Here is a 21,258-nt window from a genome sequence, read left to right on the forward strand (position 1 = left end):
AAGGTATCCTCAAAGAGGATACATGGGAGAATGAAGTAAGCAAGAAGAGTGAAGACCTGGGAACAGCATTCCCAGGAGGAAGGAGAGCAAGTGCTGAAGCCTTCTGGGCACAGATGAGCTTGTCTTGTTAACTAGTGAGGACTATCTGTGGCTTGCAGAACCTTCCTTTTGAATTTCACCTAAAGTGGTATCTCAATAGTGAGTGTATTTCCTTAGAAATTTTGTCTTTCTTCAATCTTAATTTTTTAAAAATAGAGCTATAATACATGATGATTGTAAAAAGTTAAAATGACTCAGTGTACAGTAGAGAGGGAAAGCTTCCTGTAATTCATTCCTCTTTCTCCTCTTCCCCGTAACTAAAATTTATCTTTAGGTGTATATTTTTCTTGCATCTTTTTTTCCCTTGAGTAAACTAAAAAGTTTTAAGTGCTTGCTTTTATATTTTTAAAAATTCAAGTAAAAAAAAATACATATTTAGTGTACAACAGATACATTATAAGATATAACAAATAATTTTGGATACATTTGCTTCACATTTTCTTTGTTTCTTTTGCATGTTGGAATTCAGCAGAATAGATACTGGATATATGTTATACATGGTTAATCTTATAATCTTTAATGTGGATTCATGGTATTTTAATGAAATATACTCAAAATTTGCATTTTAGTACATACTTGTTATGTTTGAAAAACTCTAGTAATTCCTTTGATAAGATAGAGATTTAAATATAATTTTTCTTGTGATAAATGATTAAAGCATAGTAATTTAAAGTAGCTGGATTGTTCCTGTTATATTAATTAACATCCATAATGTTGTTCAGTTCAGTTCAGTCGCTCAGTCGTGTCCAACTCTTTGCAACCCCATGAATTGCAGCACGCCAGGCCTCCCTGTCCATCACCAACTCCCGGGGTTCACCCAAACTCATGTCCATTGAGTCGGGGATGCCATCCAGCCATCTCATCCTCTGTCGTCCCCTTCTCCTCCTGCCCTCAATCTTTCCCAGCATCAGAGTCTTTTCCAATGAGTCAACTCTTCGCATCAGGTAGCCAAAGTATTGGCATTTCGGCTTCAATCAGTCCTTCCAATGAATACCCAGGACTGATCTCCTTTAGGATGGACTGGTTGGATCTCCTTGCAGTCCAAGGGATTCTCAAGAGTCTTCTCCAACACCACAGTTCAAAAGCATCAATTCTTCGGTGCTAAGCCTTCTTTATAGTCCAACTCACATCCATACATGACCACTGGAAAAACTATAGCCTTGACTAGATGGACCTTTGTTGGCAAAGTAATGTCTCTGCTTTTTAATATTCTGTCTAAGTTGTCGCAACTTTTCTTCCAAGGAGTTAATAGAGAATAAATCTAAGATTCAAAGTTGTTAGCCATAGCAAGTTGAAGTAAACTCCTAATACATTTCAAGGTTACACAGTCCGTTTAAGATAGGGCATTAAGATACACTTTAAGTTGAACACAGTTGAAAATACATAAATATTTAAACATTTCCTTTTTTGAAATATGTTTTATATACATGTTTTCCTTAAAAGGTCAGGCCATGAACTTATCTCAGACATGTTGCCATTACCAAAAATATTTTTGAAATCTCTTTTTGTTGACCTCAAACCAGTTTGGAAAACACTCAAAACACTGTTTTCAGTTGTTTGTGGTTATTAAAATAAGCCCAAATGTTTGATTGTTCAGTTAGGTTACCTTGTTTACTAGTTTTGTTTCTAAAACTTTATACCTTCACCCATTTACAGTGGATTTGATCTTATTACAGTGAGAATCCTTGAAACAACAACAAAAATATGCCTCAAATTCTAGAGCAGAAGATCACCTGGCATTAATTAGTGGCTTTCTTAGATTTTTTTCCTTGAAAGTACTCATTTGTAATATACAGTATAGGTAATGCTGATGTGGTTATTTAGAAAAAGGAAATTTATTGTATTCATATATAAAATTTATTTACTAATGAAGAATATAGACAATGAAGATAATTGTAACATTAAGAATGTACAAAGTAAACCTGATAAGCAATATTAGAAATACAGAGGTCTCTTATTAACATCACTTTCAGGAAACCAAGTCGCCTGCTCTCTAGTGGTTGAAGCTTTCATATATAATAAGTTTGTATTTCCAGGTTCTTTGGTTATCTTTCTCTTACCTTATTAAATGATTAAGCCATTGTTTTAATAATAGACATTAATTTTCACTTAAAAAATGTTAAACACATTAAAGCAAATTGCCCAGCTATTATCCATGATCGTAGATCTAGGTTAATGAAACTATATGTAACTCCTGTTTGATAGCTGTTTGGCCAAATACTTTTCTATTACAGTAAAAGTAAAAAAATGATTAGTCACCTTCAAAGGTAATTCTGTGTTGGTTGTTTGCATTTAACATGATTTTGAAATGTGCTATAGAAGTTGAGAGAAAATGTAGGTATAACTTGCATATCTTTTTTAAATTCAGAAGGATTAAATTATAGAATTTAAAGCCAGTAAGTTCAAGTTTGCATTTTGCTGTTTCAGACGCATAAAATAGGATGCCAACTTTTCATTTCATGTATTATTAAATAATGAAGTTGTAAAGTTTGGGATACATTTTGAAAACTAATTTTCAGCCCAGAAAAGACGTGGGGAATCAGTAGGGGTAGTAAAATAAAAAGAATCAAGTTGAAATTTCTAAGAGTTATTAAAGTTTAATGACAACAAAAATCTATGTAATCTTAAAACCTTTGAATACTTCCGTTTCCCTTTTTATTTTAGTTTTCTCAATTTTTTTTCCTTTCTAGGCCGTAATAAGCCAGCTGAGGAGTGAACTTGCCAAAGGCCCCCAGGAAGTTGCTGTGTATGTGCAGGAACTACAAAAACTTAAAAGTTCAGTTAATGAATTAACACAAAAAAATCAGGTGAGAATTTAAAAGCTATGCATAATGGTGAATTGATTTTATAAATTTTAAGTTTTAATCTTGTGTATGTTGTTTATATATTGGCACAGTACAGTATGGCTTATTTTGTGTTAATTTTTAGTGTTGTTTACATTCACATTGTTATGCAACCAACTTTTTTCATCTTGTAAAACTAAACTCAGTTATTATTAAACAACTCTCCATTTACTGAATCTCCTGCCCCAAACCCCTTCTGCTTTCTATATCTATGAATTTACTATTCTAAATAACTCATATGAGTGAGATCATACAGTATTTGTCTTTTTGTGCTTGGCTTATTTCACGTAGGATATTGTTCTCGAGGTTCATTCATGTTATAACATGTGTCAGAATTTCCTACCTTCTTGAGGTTATATTACATTGTATGTATATATCATATTGTCCATCTGTTGCTTCCTTCTTTGTGCTCTTTCTTTTCTGGATAGTGCTGTTTTGAACATGGGTATACAAATATCTATTTGAGATCCTGCTTTCAGTTCTTTTGGGTAGATACCCAGAAGTGGAATTGCTGGATCTTACTAGTAATTCTGTTTTCAATTTTTTGAAGAAATCATCATACTTTTTGCCATAGTGGCTGTATCCTTTTAAATTCCCATCAACAGTGCACAAGGATTAAACAGTTTCTTCACATCCTTGCCAGCATTTGTTATTTTCTGTTTATTATCTCTGTGTGTGTTTTTTTTTTTAATAGTAGCCATCTGACAGAGTATTAAGGTGATATTCATCATGATTGATTTGCATTTCCCTAATGATTAGGATGCTTGAGCATCTTTTCATATGCTTCTTGGCTGTATGATTTTAATTGGGTTGTTCATGTTCTTGATGTTGAGTTGTAAGAGTTCTTTTTATGTTTTTGATGTTAACCCTTTAATCAGATACATGATTTGCAAATATTTTCTCATTCTTTAGGTTGCCTTTTCACTCTGTTGGTTCTGTCTTTTTATAAAGGAAAAAACACTCCTGTTTGTCTCCTGTACTCCCAGTACTGTACTACATACAGCTTCACTTCTGACATCAGACGTTTAGATGGTCCATATTTCAACAGTTCTGTAACACCAGCTGTGTGTCCTACCATTCTATTTGCCTGGAGCTAGCATCACATTCTACAGATTAAGTAAGGGTGAAGTCCTGCAGAACTGTGCCTGAGCACCCCTGAACCTCCCTCCCCAACACATCCCAGTTCAGATACCAATTAAAGTCCAGCTTGTTACTTGTACTTCTCACCAACTGGCTGTAAATGGGAGGTTCCCAATTCTCAGCCTCCTGTTCAACTAATTTGCTAGAGTAGCTCCTAAAACTTGGGAAAAGTTTTTACATTTTACTTACTAGTGCTGTGCTTAGTCACTCAGTCTTGTCTGACTCTTTGCAATCCCATGGCCTGGAGGCTGCTAGGCTCCTCTGTCCATGGGGATTCTCTAGGCAAGAAGACTGAAGTGGGTTGCCACGCCCTCCTCCAGGGGGTCTTCCAAACCCAGGGATTGAACCCAGGTCTCATGTGTTGCATGCGGATTCTTTACCATCTGAGCCACCAGGGAAGCCCATGAATACCAAAGTGGATAGCCTATCCCTTCTCCAGGGAATCTTCCTAACCCAGAAATTGAGCCAGGGTCTCCTGAATTGCAGGTGGATTCTTTACCAGCTGAGCTACCATGGTACTTACTGAGCTACTTACTAGAGTATTGGCTTATTATAAATGACTATAACTTAAGTGGGTAGGGAAGAAATGGGTAGGGCAAGATATGTGAGAAAGTGTTTGAAGCTTCCATGCTCTCTTTGGGTGCTCTCCATGTGTTCACCAACTTGGAATGTCTCAAAACCCTTTCTTTCCCTACATGGGTGTGATTGATGGAAACTTTGACCATTAGTGATTAATTCAGCCTTTTGCCCCTCTTCCCTCCCTGGAGGTCAGGGTGGAACTGAAAGTTCCAACTCTTTCTTGAAGGTTGGTTCCCCTGCCAACCAACCCCCATCCTTTGGGATTTCTAAAAAATCTCATTAATACAAACTCAGAGGTGGTTGTAAGGGGCTTCTTATGACTAACAAAGGATACCTTTCTTGCTCTTATATCATAGGGAATTCCTGAGGTTGAGGAGTCTGGATCCAGAAACGGGGACCAAGGCCAAAGGACTGTTTTATGATATCACACATTTGATACACAGAAGTTTTAAATTTTATATAATCTAGTTTATCTATTTTCACTTTCATTGCTGAGCTTTTGGTTTCATATCCAAGAAGTCATTGCTAAACTCATTGTCTTGAAGCTTTTCACCTGTTTTCTTCTAATAGTTTTATAGTTTTAACTTAAGTTTAGGTCTTTGATCTATTTTGAATTATTTTTTTAAAGGTAAGGGTCCAGTTTTATTCTTTTGCATGTGAAAATCCAGTTTTCCTAACACCATTTATTGAAAGGAGTGAGTATCCTTCCCTTACTGAATGGTCTTGGCATGCTTGTTGAAAATTGTTTGACCATGTATGTGAATATTTATTTCTGGGCTCTTTATTTTTATTCTTTTGGTCTATATATCTTTCTTTATGTCAGTACCACATTGTTTTGACTACTATATTTTTCAATAAGTTTTGAAGTCAGTAACTGTGAGACCTCCGTCTTTGTTCTTAGTCTGTATTCTGTAATGTTAATAGTTTCCACCTTGTTTCTTTAAAGATGAGCAACAGATAATAGTTTTGGAGGTAGGGCAGGTATTGGTATTAATTTATTTCCCTCATGTCTCTACTTTTTGATGGCAGAGGAATGGGGAGTTATTAAATTTTTTTGTTCAAAAGTATTGTGAATTTGTTAGCTTTGCTTTAACAGCTTAATTAAATAACAGGACAGATGGATTCTCATATCTGCTTTTACATTTAATCTGTTGTGATATATTTGAAGTGTGTTTAAAAACTTACTCCTTGAAAGAAAAGTTATGACCAACCTAGATAGCATATTCAAAAGCAGAGACATTACTTTGCCAACAAAGGTCCATCTAGTCAAGGCTATGGTTTTTCCAGTGGTCATGTTTGGATGTGAGAGTTGGACTGTGAAGAAGGCTGAGCACCGAAGAATTGATGCTTTTGAACTGTGGCGTTGGAGAAGACTCCTGAGAGTCCCTTGGACGTCAAGGAGATCCAACCAGTCCATTCTGAAGGAGATCAGCCCTGGGATTTCTTTGGAAGGAATGATGCTAAAGCTGAAACTCCAGTACTTTGGCCACCTCATGCGAAGAGTTGACTCATTGGAAAAGACTCTGATGCTGGGAGGGATTGGGGGCAGGAGGAGAAGGGGACTACAGAGGACGAGATGGCTGGATGGCATCACTGACTCGATGGACGTGAGTCTGAGTGAACTCCGGGAGTTGGTCATGGACAGGGAGGCCTGGCGTGCTGTGATTCATGGGGTCGCAGAGAGTCAGACACGACTGAGTGACTCAGCTGAACTGAACTTAAAATTTAGTCTAACTGATTTGTAGTGTAGTTGGAAAAGGGAGGCCTATCTTAAAAGCCTTTTCAGATAATTGTAGCTATAATTGTTTGATATTACACTGAAACCAGATAAAGTTTAGTTTCTCAAAAGTTAATTTCAATGTAGAATCTGAAACCATATCAGTGCAGTTTTTGTACTTTGTAACATTAAAATTTTTTCTTCTGTCTTGACTTTTGAGTGGATCTTTCCTGGACATGATTTTGTAATATGCATTAGTGATGTGGAAAATATTGGTTCACTGAATTATGCAAATTTTTTCCAAATATTAACACATTTCATTGTATTGTGGTAGTTTAGTTGCTTAGTCATGTCCAACTCTTAGAGCCCCATGGACTGTAGCCCCTGTAAGCTCTTCTGTCCATGGGATTTTCCAGGCAGGAATACTCGAGTGGGTAGCCATTTCCTTCTCTAGGGAATCTTCCTGGTCCAAAAATCAAACGTAGGTCTCTTGTGTTGCAGGCGGTCTCTTGCATTGCAGGCGGTCTCTTGCATTGCAGGTGGATTCTTTACCAACTGAGCCACCAGGGAAGCCCATTTCATTGTATAACATAAAACAAATCACATTTGTCAATATCACCATCAATCTCAGAATATGCTTTAAGTATAAGAAGTGTCAAGCTCATGGTGATGGATGCAAGTTTTCTAAAATTCTAACCTACCTTTGAAAGCTTGAATTTTATCATTGGCAGCCAATACTGTCAGTTCTATCCTTCCCATAGTTTGTTGGTCATTCTTTACATTAAAAATGGTGTTTTATATAGTTTATAGTTTATAGCTATGTTGACAACTGTATTATTTGGTATGCAGCAGAACTGATGCACAACTGTATTATTTGGTATGTGGCAGAAGTGACGCGTATATACTTCCTATTTATTCATACAGTTTTTTCTTTTTTCTTGCTATTTCAAGTACTGCAGGTACAAACATTCACATAAAAATCTCATGCATTTGTGTAAGAATTTCTGTTTTATACCCGCATGTGAAATTGCTGGGTTATGAGCTATATATGTGCTCAAATTTACTAGGCTATCTCAAACTATTTTCCAAAGTAACTATACAAGTCTGCCATTGTCCATTTCTCCATCACCTCTTGGTGCTGACTGATTTTTAAAATTTAATCTTTTTTATGGCTTATAAAAGCCTCATTGCCTCCCTCTTTTTAAAAAAACATGTTTTTATTGGAGGATAATTGCTTATAATGTTGTGCTGGTTTCTGCCATACGTCAACATGAATCCGCCACAGGTATGTATATGCCCCTCCCTCTTGAACGTCCCTCCCATTTCCCTCACCATCCACCCCTCTAGGTTGTCTCAGGGCACTGGATTGAGCTCCCTGTGCCACACAGCAAATTCCCATTGACTATCTGTTTTACATATGGCAGTGTATATGTTTCCATGCTACTCTCTCTATCCATCTTGCCCTCTCCTTCCCTACTTCCTTTTTCCCTCCTGTCTATGTGTAGAAAATATCCACATAGACTTTAATTTTATCTTTGTCTCTCAGTTTGATTTTAATTTCTTTGAGATCAGAGTTGACCTTCTACCTCTTGGAAACTGACCAGAGTTGTGCACGCAATAGATGTCTATGATCAGTGTAATTTATTTTGTATTTCTGAAGCATTGAGCTGTTAGTAAAGGATAATGAGGCACAGATTGTGTGTGTGTTGTGTGTGTGTGTGTGTATATATATATATTCACAAATACATACATACATACACAGTATTAAAGGAAGTACTGTGTCTTATGAATAATACATGGAATCAAGATGATTTAGTGTGATAAAATGGGAATAGTTTTGATTAGGGAATAAGAATTTTCTATTACTGTTCCTCATCTTTACATAAGTGAGATTTCACAATTTTTTTCTTTTCAAAGTGTTTTCCTGTTTAGAATTTTTTCACCAGCAAGTTCAGAAGTACATCTGCTTTTTTTTTTTTTTCCCCTATTGTCCTTGCTAATTGTCTCCCCCACCTCTCCTCTTCCTTGTCTTTGGCAAATCATAATTGTTGACGGGTAATATCCAAGTGTTATGAATTTGGAATCTTGTGCCTGGTCTCTTGAAGGCTATTAATGAAATGCCTTGGATATGTTTTGTGGGGCATAGGCAACATCAAGGTGGATAGATGACATTATAAAATGTAATGAATTGAAAAATAGTTGCTTTGGAGTTAATGTCAAGATTTTCAGCATTAAACCTTTGTTTTTAAATTACTGGCTTTGAAAACTTAACATAAATCTTGAAGACATTTCCTTTTTGGTTTCTAGTAAGAATCGTATTCTGACATTTAAACAAAATTCTGCAGCTCAGTTTAACTGTTTGCAGATAAATTCTGAACAAAATCATAGCTTATTTAAAGCTACTAATATGATTAATAGAGGTCAGTGTCAGAGACTGAGTTATATTTGGGGTCTTACCTCTCACCCACTTTCCATCCTTTGTTGCTCTCCCTCTCTGCTTTCTGATAGTCTCAGATTTAAGGTGCTCATAGGCCAAAGCAGAAGCCAGTTATGGCACGTGGTTGTATTGCTGTGTATTACCACTGTATTGCCAAGCGGTATATTGATACAAACAGCATAATGCAGTGGTCAAAGGCATGCCACTGACTGGCTGTGACACGCAGCCCCCAGTGTCCGATTCCTCTTTTGCTAAGAAGTACTGTTATAGTTATTTGCCTCTTAGGGTGATATGAGCACTGAAAAAAAACCTTAATCTTGGTTATAGTGCTTAGATCACTGCCTGGCTTTCAGTAAGCACCTCAGTGAATATTTGTTGTTACTGTTTTTATTTATCTTGTAAATTTTGTGATGCAGAGGTGGATGTTTTCCTAACTTATTGCCTAATAAATCAGGAAAGACTGTTGAAGATATAAATAACTTTTTAGCTTAGTCTTTAAGAATGCTTAAGAGTATATCACATGGCAGAGGGTTAATGGTATTTCATTTTGAGAGCTACATATACTGAAGGTATGGGGACATGTAAAAGCACAAGATACAAGATGTTGGAGAGCTACAGGTAGATCAGTTTGTACTTTCTTACAAAGCTGTTTTGAGGAACAAATGAGATCCTTGAAACCACTTTGTAAGGTATCAAGCAGTTAAAAATGCCATTCTTTTTGCATTTCTTCTTGTTCCCTGGGCTAGAAGCATGTGAATTGTTATTGTTTAGTTGCTCAGTCATGTCTGACTCTTTTGTGACCCCCCAAAATGCAGAGTGCCAGGCTCCTCTGTCCCTGGGATTTTACAGGCAAGAATGCTGGAATGGGTTGCTATTTCCTCCTTCTCCAAGGGATCTTCTCAACCCAGGGATTGAACCTGCATCTCCTGTATTGCAGGTGGATTCCTTACTGCTGAGCCACCAGGGAAGCTGAACAAGTGAATAACACAGCCTAATATAGGGAAATTGCCCTGCAAGAAAACATGTTGAAAGAGCAGTTGATGAGGAAGTGAAAAGAGAACTGGACATTCAGAAGGAAAGAATTTTGCTTACTCAAATAATTATGAGTTTAGCTTAACATTTGTTTTATAATTTAAACTTGAATAGTATATGTTCAGTTCAGTTCAGTCGCTCAGTCGTGTCCAACTCTTTGCGACCCCATGAATCGCAGCACGCCAGGCCTCCCTGTCCATCACCAACTCCCGGAGTTCACTCAGACTCATGTCCATCAAGTCAGTGATGCCATCCAGCCATCTCATCCTCTGTCCTCCCCTTCTCCTCTTGCCCCCAATCCCTCCCAGCATCAGAGTCTTTTCCAATGAGTCAACTCTTTGCATGAGGTGGCCAAAGTACTGGCGTTTCAGCTTTAGCATCATTCCTTCCAAAGAAATCCCAGGGCTGATCTCCTTCAGAATGGACTGGTTGGATCTCCTTGACGTCCAAGGGACTCTCAGGAGCCTTCTCCAACGCCACAGTTCAAAAGCATCAATTCTTCGGCGCTCAGCCTTCTTCACAGTCCAACTCTCACATCCATACATGACCACAGGAAAAACCATAGCCTTGACTAGATGGACCTTTGTTGGCAAAGTAATGTCTCTGCTTTTGAATATGCTGTCTAGGTTGGTCATAACTTTCCTTCCAAGGAGTAAGCATCTTTTAATTTCATGGCTGCAGTCACCATCTGCAGTGATTTTGGACCCCAAAAAATAAAGTCTGACACTGTTTCCACTGTTTCCCCATCTATTTCCCATGAAGTGATGGGACCGGATGTCATGATCTTAGTTTTCTGAATGTTGAGCTTTAAGCCAACTTTTTCACTCTCCACTTTCACTTTCATCAAGAGGCTTTTGAGTTCCTCTTCACTTTCTGCCATAAGGGTGGTGTCATCTGCATATCTGAGGTTATTGATATTTCTCTCGGCAATCTTGATTCCAGCTTGTGCTTCTTCCAGCCCAGCGTTTCTCATGATGTACTCTGCATATAAGTTAAATAAGCAGGGTGACAATATACAGCCTTGACATACTCCTTTTCCTATTTGGAACCAGTCTGTTGTTCCATGTCCAGTTCTAACTTGCTTCCTGACCTGCATACAGATTTCTCAAGAGGCAGGTCAGGTGGTCTGGTATTCCCATCTCTTTCAGAATTTTCCACAGTTTATTGTGATCCACACAGTCAAAGGCTTAGACATAGTCAATAAAACAGAAATAGATGTTCTTCTGGAACTCTTGCTTTTTCCATGATCCAGTGGATGTTGGCAATAGGGGAGCATGAATTGATTCACTGTGTGTCTGAATTTTGTTGTGAAAAATATTTGACTTAAATCATAACATGTGACTCTGCCACCTGGCCAAGTCATATCAGATTATTTTAATGTTAACTTCTTCATCCACAGAATAGGGATGATAATGTCTAATGTCATCTTTTGTTGTAAGGTTAATATGGAAAGTGCAATTATATTTTCTTTAATGGCATTCTGCTATACTTACAAAACTCAATCTTCAAAAACCTTGTATTCACTAGACTCTGCCTCAGATTCTACGAGAAGGCCATAGTAAGAATGAAAAGTTTGTGATACTAAGTATAGTTATGTAATGTACCATAACCTCTCAGTTCAGTTCAGTCTCTCAGTCGTGTCCAACTCTGCAACCCTATGAACCGCAGCACGCCAGGCCTCCCTGTCCATCGCCAACTCCCGGAGTCCACCCAAACCCATGTTCATTGAGTCGGTGATGCCATCCAACCATCTCATCCTCTGCTGTCCCCTTCTCCACCCGCCCTCAATCTTTCCCAGCATCAAATGAGTCAGCTCTTTCAAGTGAGTCAGCTCTTGCATCAGGTGGTCAAAGTATTGGAGTTTCAGCTTCAACATCAGTCTTCCATTGAATACCCAGGACTGATCTCCTTTAGGATGGACTGTTTGGATCTCCTTGCAGTCCAAGGGATTCTCCAGAGTCTTCTCCAACACCAGAGTTCAAAAGCATCAATTCTTTGGCGCTCAGCTTTCTTTATAGTCCAACTCTCACATCCATAACCTCTGGTGCTCTTTTTAATTTATATATAAAAATATATAATGTGAGTGGATTGGGTTCTTTTTAAAGGACATTGGTTTAGGTTCTTTTAAATAAGGTTTAGTTATCTTTCTGTGCAGTTAAACAGAAAGATTACTTTTTTAGGATAAGTGAATTTTAAACAGACTATGATTAAGTATTTTTGCTTCTTAAAAAAATGAAACTGTCTGAGGGGTCATTTATGTATAGAACTGGTAGGATTACTTGATCACTTTTTAAGTAAGACTATGAAGAAGAAGACTCAACTACCTCATTACTGACCTTAATTTTTGTATCATGTTTTACAGTTATATCTTCTCTAAGTTCTTATTATTTGTGAGCATGGTTACTTTCATAAAATTTAGTAACTTAGAATTTTCTTGAAAAAGGTGTAAGACATTCATAATGATCAACGAATAGGCTTAATTTAGCTTATGAATTTGAAAATAAATATTATTTTCTTAAAAGAAAATGTGTAAAATTAAGAAAGATGTGGAGTTACTAATGAGTAAGACAAAAAAATTCTTATAAAAAGAGAATTTTCCTAACCAGCAGTTTGACTCAAAATTATTCTTTTGCTAGTCTTTTTGTTTTACCCTTTTGTTTGTTTGTTTCTGTTGGTTGGTCAAGACACATCTCTTTGCTAATTTTGCCATAACCTCTGGGTGCTCTTTTTACTTTATCTCCCATCTTATTTTTCTTGTATATACTTTCATCACCTTTCTGACACTGTTTTCTATACTGTATTTCTATTTGATAATTTACGTAATGAACTTTTTCTTAGACAAGTGTTCAAGAACCATGACTGCTGTCTTTCTCACTCTGGTGCCTAAACTTACTACTCCCCTGAGGTAATAGCATTGCTGTGTCCCCTTGTGCAACTTCTTTGTTCCTTTTTGTCTTTTTGTACATGAGTCATGAATACTTATTACTTAACTCCTTTTGTCACTTTACCAAGTTCAGACTTTGTTTTCAGGTGACTGTCCTGACTTTGCTCTCTTGATTTTTTTTAAAAAATTGTGCACTCAAGAAATTTAATGCAGCTTTTGTAACTAATCTGTGTTTGCTTGTGCATTATGTTTTGACTTTCTTAGAAAATGTTTTTTTAAATGTGTGTTTTTAAAGGCCAGAGGCTCTGCCTGTCCTCTACTATTTCTGTATTATCCCCTTCTAGCACACTGCATATAAAAAGTAAGTATAATAAGTGTTCACAAATGACTCTGACTTATCAGGCGTTTATAGTGGCTTCTTACCCTGGCTGTCTGTCTTATAGAATTGAGTCAAAATTCTGATCCATGCCTCATGTGTAAATAAATATCTTAAAAATACTCAATATTAATTCTAAAAACTCCACTTTGACTAGGCTTTGACATTTGATTAGGCTGACTGACCCAGATTTTTGATTGACGGTGTATTTTGTATTTGATAGGATTGAGTAAAATAACAAAATATAAGGTAGGTAAGTGATGTTTTTTAGACCATTGTTTTACACACCTAGAAAGAAATTTGAATAAGTCTTAAACTTGTGCATCTTGAGAATGGTGTTCATCAAGAAGAGCAAAAATGAGGGATCAGTACAATTAAGAAGACTAGAGCAGTAAATGGTATTGTTATGCTAAAGCTCTTACCAGCTATGAAATTGCAAAGCCAAAAATCAGAAATGCCATACTGTTATTTAAAATAATTTTTAATAGCAGAGGGATAGATTTAATTTTTAACTCAAATGGGATATTATAAATATGTTACATACCCTAAAGAATCTAGTTAGTAGGTTTTAGTGTTTTCATTTTGTGCCAAAATTTTGTTGGTAAACCTTAAATTAATATTAGTAGAGCTTAGTGAAGTGGACCAATAATAAGACCATAAGTTAGTATGTAACAATTTAATTCTTCTTGTTTAAAATATTTTCACTATTTTTATATTATACTATTGACTAAAATGTTTAGTAGGGAATGATATTGCTCTAAAGGTTGTTTGAATAATTGGAACAAGTAAAAATATTAGGAAAGGAAAAAAAATTGTTAAATTGATATTTCAGAACTTGACTGAAAAGTTACAGAAGAAAGAACTGGACTATACTCAGTTAGAAGAGAAACATAATGAAGAATGTATGAGTAAAAAGAATATACAAGCAAGCCTTCATCAAAAAGACCTGGATTGTCAACAGCTTCAGTCAAGGTTATCTGCGTCTGAAACCTCACTGCAGAGAATACAGGCAGAACTAGGTGAAAAGGGAGAAGCTACTCAAAAGCTCAAAGAAGAATTATCAGAAGTGGAGACCAAGTACCAGCATCTTAAGGCAGAGTTTAAACAGCTACAACAACAGAGAGAAGAAAAGGATCAGCATGGGTTACAACTGCAAAGTGAAATCAATCAAGTAAGAGCTCTTATTTACTGTACTTCCTCCTATGGTTTCTTCTTGTGTTTGATGGTTATTTGATCATAATATAGTTCATTTAAAAATTGTCATTTAAAAAATTATCTCAATTTTTACATCCTGTTGTATTGAGTCAGATCTCATTTCAGTTTCCCCTAAAATGATAGTATCTATCATAGAGTATTGTTATGCATTGTTTATTGGCTAATACAAACAAATTGCTTAAGATGGTACCTGTCACATAGTAGGTACTCAGCAGGTATGTTATTGTAATAATTCATATTGTTGATCTTAAAATTAAAAATTAAAAAATTTTTGTCTTTTTTTTCTTGTTACTAATTTTCAAAATATACTCACTGTTAAACCAATAATATAAAAATTAGATATTTTAGAAGAAAGCAAATTAGTTCTAACAACTATTCTTTTATTAACTATTTTTTATATAAATAATGTCTATCAGATGAAGTTTAATGGAAGTTTTGACTTTGCTATTAACTTAATTTATGAATTTTGTATTCTAATTATCTCTTATAGGTAGCATTAAAAATTAGTAGGCAAATGGAAATTTGGAGAAGGAAATGGCAACCCACTCCAGTGTTCTTGCCTGAAGAATCCTAGGGACGGGGGAGCCTGATGGGCTGCCGTCTATGGGGTTGCACAGAGTCGGACACGACTGAAGTGACTTAGCAGTAACAAAGTCCTCAGCTACTTTTTTGAAAATTTTCAACTATTTTTACTTAAAAGGCAGTGATATTTGCTTCTGTGGCATTAATCTTGTCTTCTTAGCCTGAGATACTCTTCCTGTTTCTCTTCTCTTTGATAAATACTACTTCATGTGTCATGTTTTCAGAAATCTTTTTCTACATATTGCCACTTCTCACCACCACCCCACTGCAGAGATGGCTTAAGCATCTATATATCTCGATTACTTTACTTGTCATAGTCTAGCATATTATCATAACAGGTATCTTCACTGGACTCTCAACTCTTTGGGTGCAAATACCATGTTTTATTTACTTTTTATCCCAGCTACCTGACATATTGCTTATCAGCAGATGTTTAATGAGTAAGTAAGTGAATGAATAAATGCAGGCATTCATAATAGAAGGAAACATAGGCTTGGCGATATCAATGGATAAATTAAATATGACTTAGATATTTGCCTTTCAGTTCAAATATACAGATTGGGCATTTATGGTTTCTAAAAGATACAATACCTTGTTTATTAGAAGATACAAAGAAAGAAAAGGAAATAGGACCTACCTTAAATGATTTTGTAAATCTCATTGAGGTATAAGGCAAGTACTATCCTATTGCAGTGAATGTGAAAATTAAAATGGTTCCATGTACAATGGGAATTAGGAAGAGTTCTTCTCCTGCTTTCTTTCCTCTATAGTACTTCATATTGTATAACTATTTAGCTGTTAATATGATCAAGAAAAGCTTGTTGTGAGAAGGAGGTGGTGCTTGAAATTGTGAATATTGAATAGGTTTTGACAAGTAGCAGTTTGAAGGCAGGAGGGTCTTCCAGGAAGAAAAATAAACGAGAGGTGTGTGCGCTAAGCTGCTCCATTTTTGCCCAACTCTGGGAGACCCCATGGACCATAGCCCACCAGGCTCTCTGTCCATGGGATTCTCCAGGCAAGAATACTGGAGTGGGTTGCATGTCCTCCTACAGGGGATCTTCTCCACCCAGGGATTGAACCCACATCTCTTACATCTCCTGCATTGGCAGGCAAGTTCTTTACCACTGGCACCACCTGGAAAGCCCCAGACTAGAGGCAGGGGTGTATTATAAGAACCAGTGACAGACAGACATTTGCTCTGAGGATATGGTATATGTAATAGTAGTGGACTATTTTGAGGACTTTATTATGTAGAATCTTGAATAGCAGGCTGAGGAATTTGAGTTTCATTTGGTTGTCAGTGAATGGAGGGGGCAACAGGAATTTTTGTATTCATAACCATTTGGTTTAGTCACATTTCTGTACAAAATAAAGAGGTCATGCTGAAGACCTTTAAGTGATACCATTTATCTTCCCTTCAGTATGCTGTCTGGATTCTACCTTCAAAGTGAAAGTGAAAGTTGCTCAGTCATGTCCAATTCTTTGTGACCCCATGGACTATACAATCCATGGAATTCTCCAGGGCAGAATACTGGAGTGGGTAGTCATTCCCTTCTTAAGGGGATCTTCCTAACCCAGGGATCGAACTCAGGTCTCCCTCATTGCAGGTGGATTCTTTACCATCTGAGCCACCAGGGAAGTCCCTGCCTTCAAAAGGAAGAAGTGAAAGAAAGTGAAGTTGCTCAGTCATGCCCGACTCTTTGCAATCCCATGGACAGTCCCTGCACCAACCTCCATCCATGGGATTTTCTAGGCAAGAGTACTGGAATGGGTTGCCATTTCCTTCTCCAGGGAATCTTCCTGACCCAGGGATCGAACCCAGGTCTCCCTCATTGTAGACAGATGCTTTACCGTCTGAGTCACCAGGGAAGTTCAAAGCCTGATTCAAATCTGTCTGCTTCTCTTCATCTATACTGCTACTACCCTAATCTCAGCTGCTGCCATTGTTCACCTGGTCTACTGTATTAGCCTTTTTATAAGTTTCTTTCTTCCAGAGGACCTTCTTTGTCTATTCTCCATACAGAAAAAGTGAAAACTGGAAGTGAGTTGCCCAGTCATGTCCAACTGTTCGTGACCCTATGGACTATACAGTCCATGGAATTCTCCAGGCCAGAATACTAGAGTTCCCTTCTCCAGTGGATCTTCCTGACTCAGGAGTCGAACTGGGGTCTCCTGCATTTCAGGTGGATTCTTTACCAGCTGAGCTACCAGGGAAGCCCATAGCCCATTCTCCACCCAGGAGCCAGAGACATTGTTTTAAAGTATGAAGGGTGTAACTTTATTTCTCTTAACCACCTCGAGTGGTTTTGGTTAGGTTTTGAATCCAGATATCTTCTTGGTCCTGTAAGCATATGAGTATAGTATGGTCCACATTATGTCTTCAGGCTCATCTTCTACCAAGTGAAGCCATGCTGGTCTCCTTTTAGTTCCTCAAGCACACCAGCACTTCAACAGAGAGCTTTCCTGCCTTAGGTGCTTTGCCCATGTTTTTTTCTTAGAGTGTTCTTTATTTCAGCTTTTCACAAGACTTGCTTAAGCATTGTTTCTTCAATAAAGCCTTTCTGGACCTTTCTAAAAGGTTTCTCAGGTAGTACAGTGGTAAAGAAGCCACCTGCCAATGTAGGAGATGCAGAAAATGCAGGTTCAATTGTTGGATTGGGAAGGCCCCATAGAGAAAGCAATGGCAACCCACCCCAGTATTCTTTCTTGGGAAATCCCATGGAGAGAGGAGCCTGGCAGACTGCAGTCCATGGGGTCGCGAAGAGTCAGACTGAGCGTGCATGCATACAGGACCTCTCTATTTAAATCGATTGTTTTCCATTTAGGGCTTCCCTGGTGGCTCAGAGGTTTTCCATTTATTCTGGACCCTTTATTTCAGCAAGCTGCTTCTTAATAATACTTTTTATTGTGTAGTTTTTTTTATTGTATAGCTTTTTGTTTACTTGCATATCATATACCATTCCCTTTGTACAGTAAGCTCCTTAATTTGAGAAATTTGTTTTATTCTATACTCCATCTGTCTCTATACTTAGAGTTTTTAGTAAATATTTGTTGGAAGAATAGGAATGAACCTCACTTTAAGCCTTCTTTCACTGTCCTTAAAAGAGTGTAGGGATGAACTGGCTCTGTTTTGCTCTCCTCTGCATCCTCAGCTCCCCTTTAAGTGCTGACAAAAATAGATAGCTGGCAGTTGTCAACAAAGGACTTACAAACAAAGAACCCCATATTCTTTATATTTGTATCTTGAGCACTTTTAAAATAGCCAATAGTGCAGATAATGTTACATAATTAAAAGATTGGACATAATAAGTTCACTTTTTTTAATATAAAAAAATTTTTATACAATTTTTAAAGGTTCCTTTTCATTAACAGTTACTGCGAAATACCCTAAGCCTTTGTGACACCCAGCAGTTTGTGTCTCCCACTTCCCCACCCATATATCCAACTTCACCTTTAATCGAATATGCCATCTCAAATAGCATAGTGGTTTATGAGAGTGGATTTAAGAACCGGCTCTCTGAGTTCTAGTTCTGTGGTCTACAAACTGTGTGAGCTTGGGCAAGTTATTTATTGTACCTTAGTTTGCTCATCTGTCAAATAGGAATAAGAATAGAATTATCTTCACAGGATTATTATAAGGATTAAGTTAGTTAATATTTGTGAACCTTTTAGAATAAGGCCTGGCACTTGACAAACTTTACAAGCATAATGAGTAAAGAATTATGTATATGAGTTTACAAAACTGAATTTCTTAGAGAACATATACATAAAATGTAACTTTAGGATAGACCATTCTATTAATGATTCCAACATGTATTATTTTTACTCTAAACGTATTCTTCTTTTCTGTAACATATTCACTCTAAAATGATATAGGCATTATTGGTTAAGGGATTTGGGCCTGCTTCCACTCTTGTGCAGCTTTGATTTGTGACTCATTTCTTTATTAAAGATCAGGGATCTATCAGAGATTGTAAAGCAATGAATGACAGTTAATTATAATATACAGTATCTCTTTTTTTTACCACTTTAGTAAATCTTCACTTGAGAGTAACAGTTATCTTTAATTTGGCGCTTCACTCTGCACATCAAAATCACCTGGGGAAATTTAAGAAATTATCAAAGCCTCACCCTTGGCTCAGTTAAGTGATAATCTCTGGCATAGGCCCGGGTATTGGTTTTCCCTGTTATTGTACTGTGTAGTTGAGATTGAAAACCGCTGCTTTTTAAAGTGTTGCTTTTTGGCAAATGATTCCTAAACTTTCCTGAAACTCAATATTCTCTGATTCTTTTGTTGGGAAACATAGATTTCTGGGCTTTAGCTCAAATGTACCAAAGCTGAATTTTAGGGGAGAAGTCTTATTATCTCTGTGTTAATAATGACATGGAAAATTCTTATCCAGCAAGTTAGAAACTCGACGTAGGGGAGAAATCACATGTAAGAGATCACTTATGGGGATTGGATCTACTTCTTGTAGTGAGAAGGAGAGGGTTTGGGTAGTTATTACAGTGCTAATTCACTGCATTTTAAGAAGAGGCAGAGGAAGAAGAAAATGTCAGCCTAAGGATAAGAATATAATAAATGACTAACTGTTACTGATTGCTGTTTTATAACTAAAACAGGAATGGAATGTATGTTTTACTTTAGAAATTCACTTCAGTTTTCTTTTTTTTTTGGCATCCCTGGGTGGACCTGAAACTTTAGTTTTCTTTATTGAGTATAGAATATGTTTTGACAGCCACATGTTGTTTCATAGCATAGGAAAATAGTGGATGTCCACTTTTCTGATAGAACTTTATTTTTTCTTTGCCAGCTATGAATTTTTTATGGAGAAATATGAAAGTATAAAGCATATAAATGTATATTTGACATAAAGGCTATAGATTCTTAATATTTTCAGATATAACATGAATAGATTTGATTGGAAATAGTTGTATAGAATGCTTGTTAATCTTCAGCTTTGCTGAAGCACATGCTGAAATTTGACTTGATGGGTTATGAAATTGGGGTGTACTCTTACAGTGTAAGCTTTGCCAAATGTCTTGCTTCCTTATCTTCATGCTACTCTTTTTTGTTCTGCACTCCTAGCATTTGTGCGGTAATTCTTCTAAAATTAATACAAACCTTTTTTTTTTTTTTTTAACTGGACCTACCCCACCAACCAATCCCACAAGAGAAACCAGCTGTTCTTTCTGGTAAAATTAGAGAAAATAAGGAATTCCAGAAAGTGACAGCTCTTATCCCCCAGACAAGTTTCTTCTTTATAGTTTTATCTAGGTGGCAATTTTAAAGTTAATGAAATCACCTAATATTTTAATAAATGTTCATTCCTCTGTTTTATTTAGAGATTGTGTGCCAGTTTGAGGACTTGAGAATACCGTGTGCTCTATTCAGTACCCAAATGTAAGAAGTCGATTGTGGTGGTTCATGACTATGGAAAAGCAACAAGAATCATGTTGGATTTTTAAAATACTAGTGGAATAGGTCTGAGTGTGTCTTAAGTGTCTTAATTTTAAGTTTTGTTTTAAGCTCCTCAAGTGATTGCAAGAGTTATCTTTAAATAAGAGCCTTAGGTTCACTGTGTGTGTGTGTGTGTGTGTGTGTATGGTTTTTAAAAGTGCAAAAAACCTGAAACCTGTGATATGATTACAGTTTTATGTGAGTCATCATAATTTATGTGATTAGGTTCCTCTAAAGTATCATGAAAATTAATATATTTCTATTGGTGGAAAAATAAAACATAGTTTGGAAAGTAGGTGGTAGTAATAATGATGATGATCAACGTGTTTGTACATATATATGTACTCTTTTTCCTTTTCTGAAGTTACATAGCAAACTTCTGGAGACAGAGCGCCAACTAGGAGAAGCTCATGGAAGGCTGAAGGAACAGAGACAGCTTTCAAGTGAAAAGTTGATGGATAAAGAACAACAAGTGGCTGATCTACAACTCAAACTTTCTCGTTTAGAGGAAGAGGTAAGCTCACATTTCAGATGAGTTTATATTAGTACCTTTATTGATAGATTTGAAGTGAATGAATTCGCTCAGTCCTGTCTGACTTTTTGCAATCCCATGGACTGTAGTCTACCAGGCTTCTCTGTCTGTGGGATTTTCCAGGCAAGAGTACTGGAGTGGGTTGCCACTCCAGGGGATCTTCCTGACCCAGGGATTGAACCCAGGTCTCCTGCTTTGCAGGCAGATGCTTTACCCTCTGAGCCACCAGGGATCTTAAATGTTGTTTTGTTTAATCTTTTTATGGTCATGAGCTTTAATTGAATTTTTTTTAAGTTTGATAAAGTTAAAACATCTTCAGTGAAAACATCCTATTATTAACTACATTAAGTCATTTTTGTTT

At 36.7% G+C, this 21,258-nt stretch overlaps 1 protein-coding gene across 6 annotated transcripts in view; it reads left to right on the forward strand.

Moving 5' to 3' along the window:
• The window catches only part of EEA1 (early endosome antigen 1), a 220,321-nt gene that overhangs the window by 152,833 nt on the left and 46,230 nt on the right, over positions 1–21,258 (forward strand). For all 6 annotated transcript variants that reach the window (XM_055585696.1, XM_055585703.1, XM_055585675.1 and 3 more), the window contains 3 exons: positions 2,790–2,906; positions 13,940–14,278; positions 20,730–20,879. In XM_055585696.1, coding sequence (XP_055441671.1) covers positions 2,790–2,906; positions 13,940–14,278; positions 20,730–20,879 — 606 coding nt within the window. The remainder of the gene's footprint in view (positions 1–2,789; positions 2,907–13,939; positions 14,279–20,729; positions 20,880–21,258) is intronic.

Source organism: Bubalus kerabau, chromosome 1 (genome assembly GCF_029407905.1).
Source record: "Bubalus kerabau isolate K-KA32 ecotype Philippines breed swamp buffalo chromosome 1, PCC_UOA_SB_1v2, whole genome shotgun sequence".
Taxonomy (NCBI): domain Eukaryota; kingdom Metazoa; phylum Chordata; class Mammalia; order Artiodactyla; family Bovidae; genus Bubalus; species Bubalus kerabau.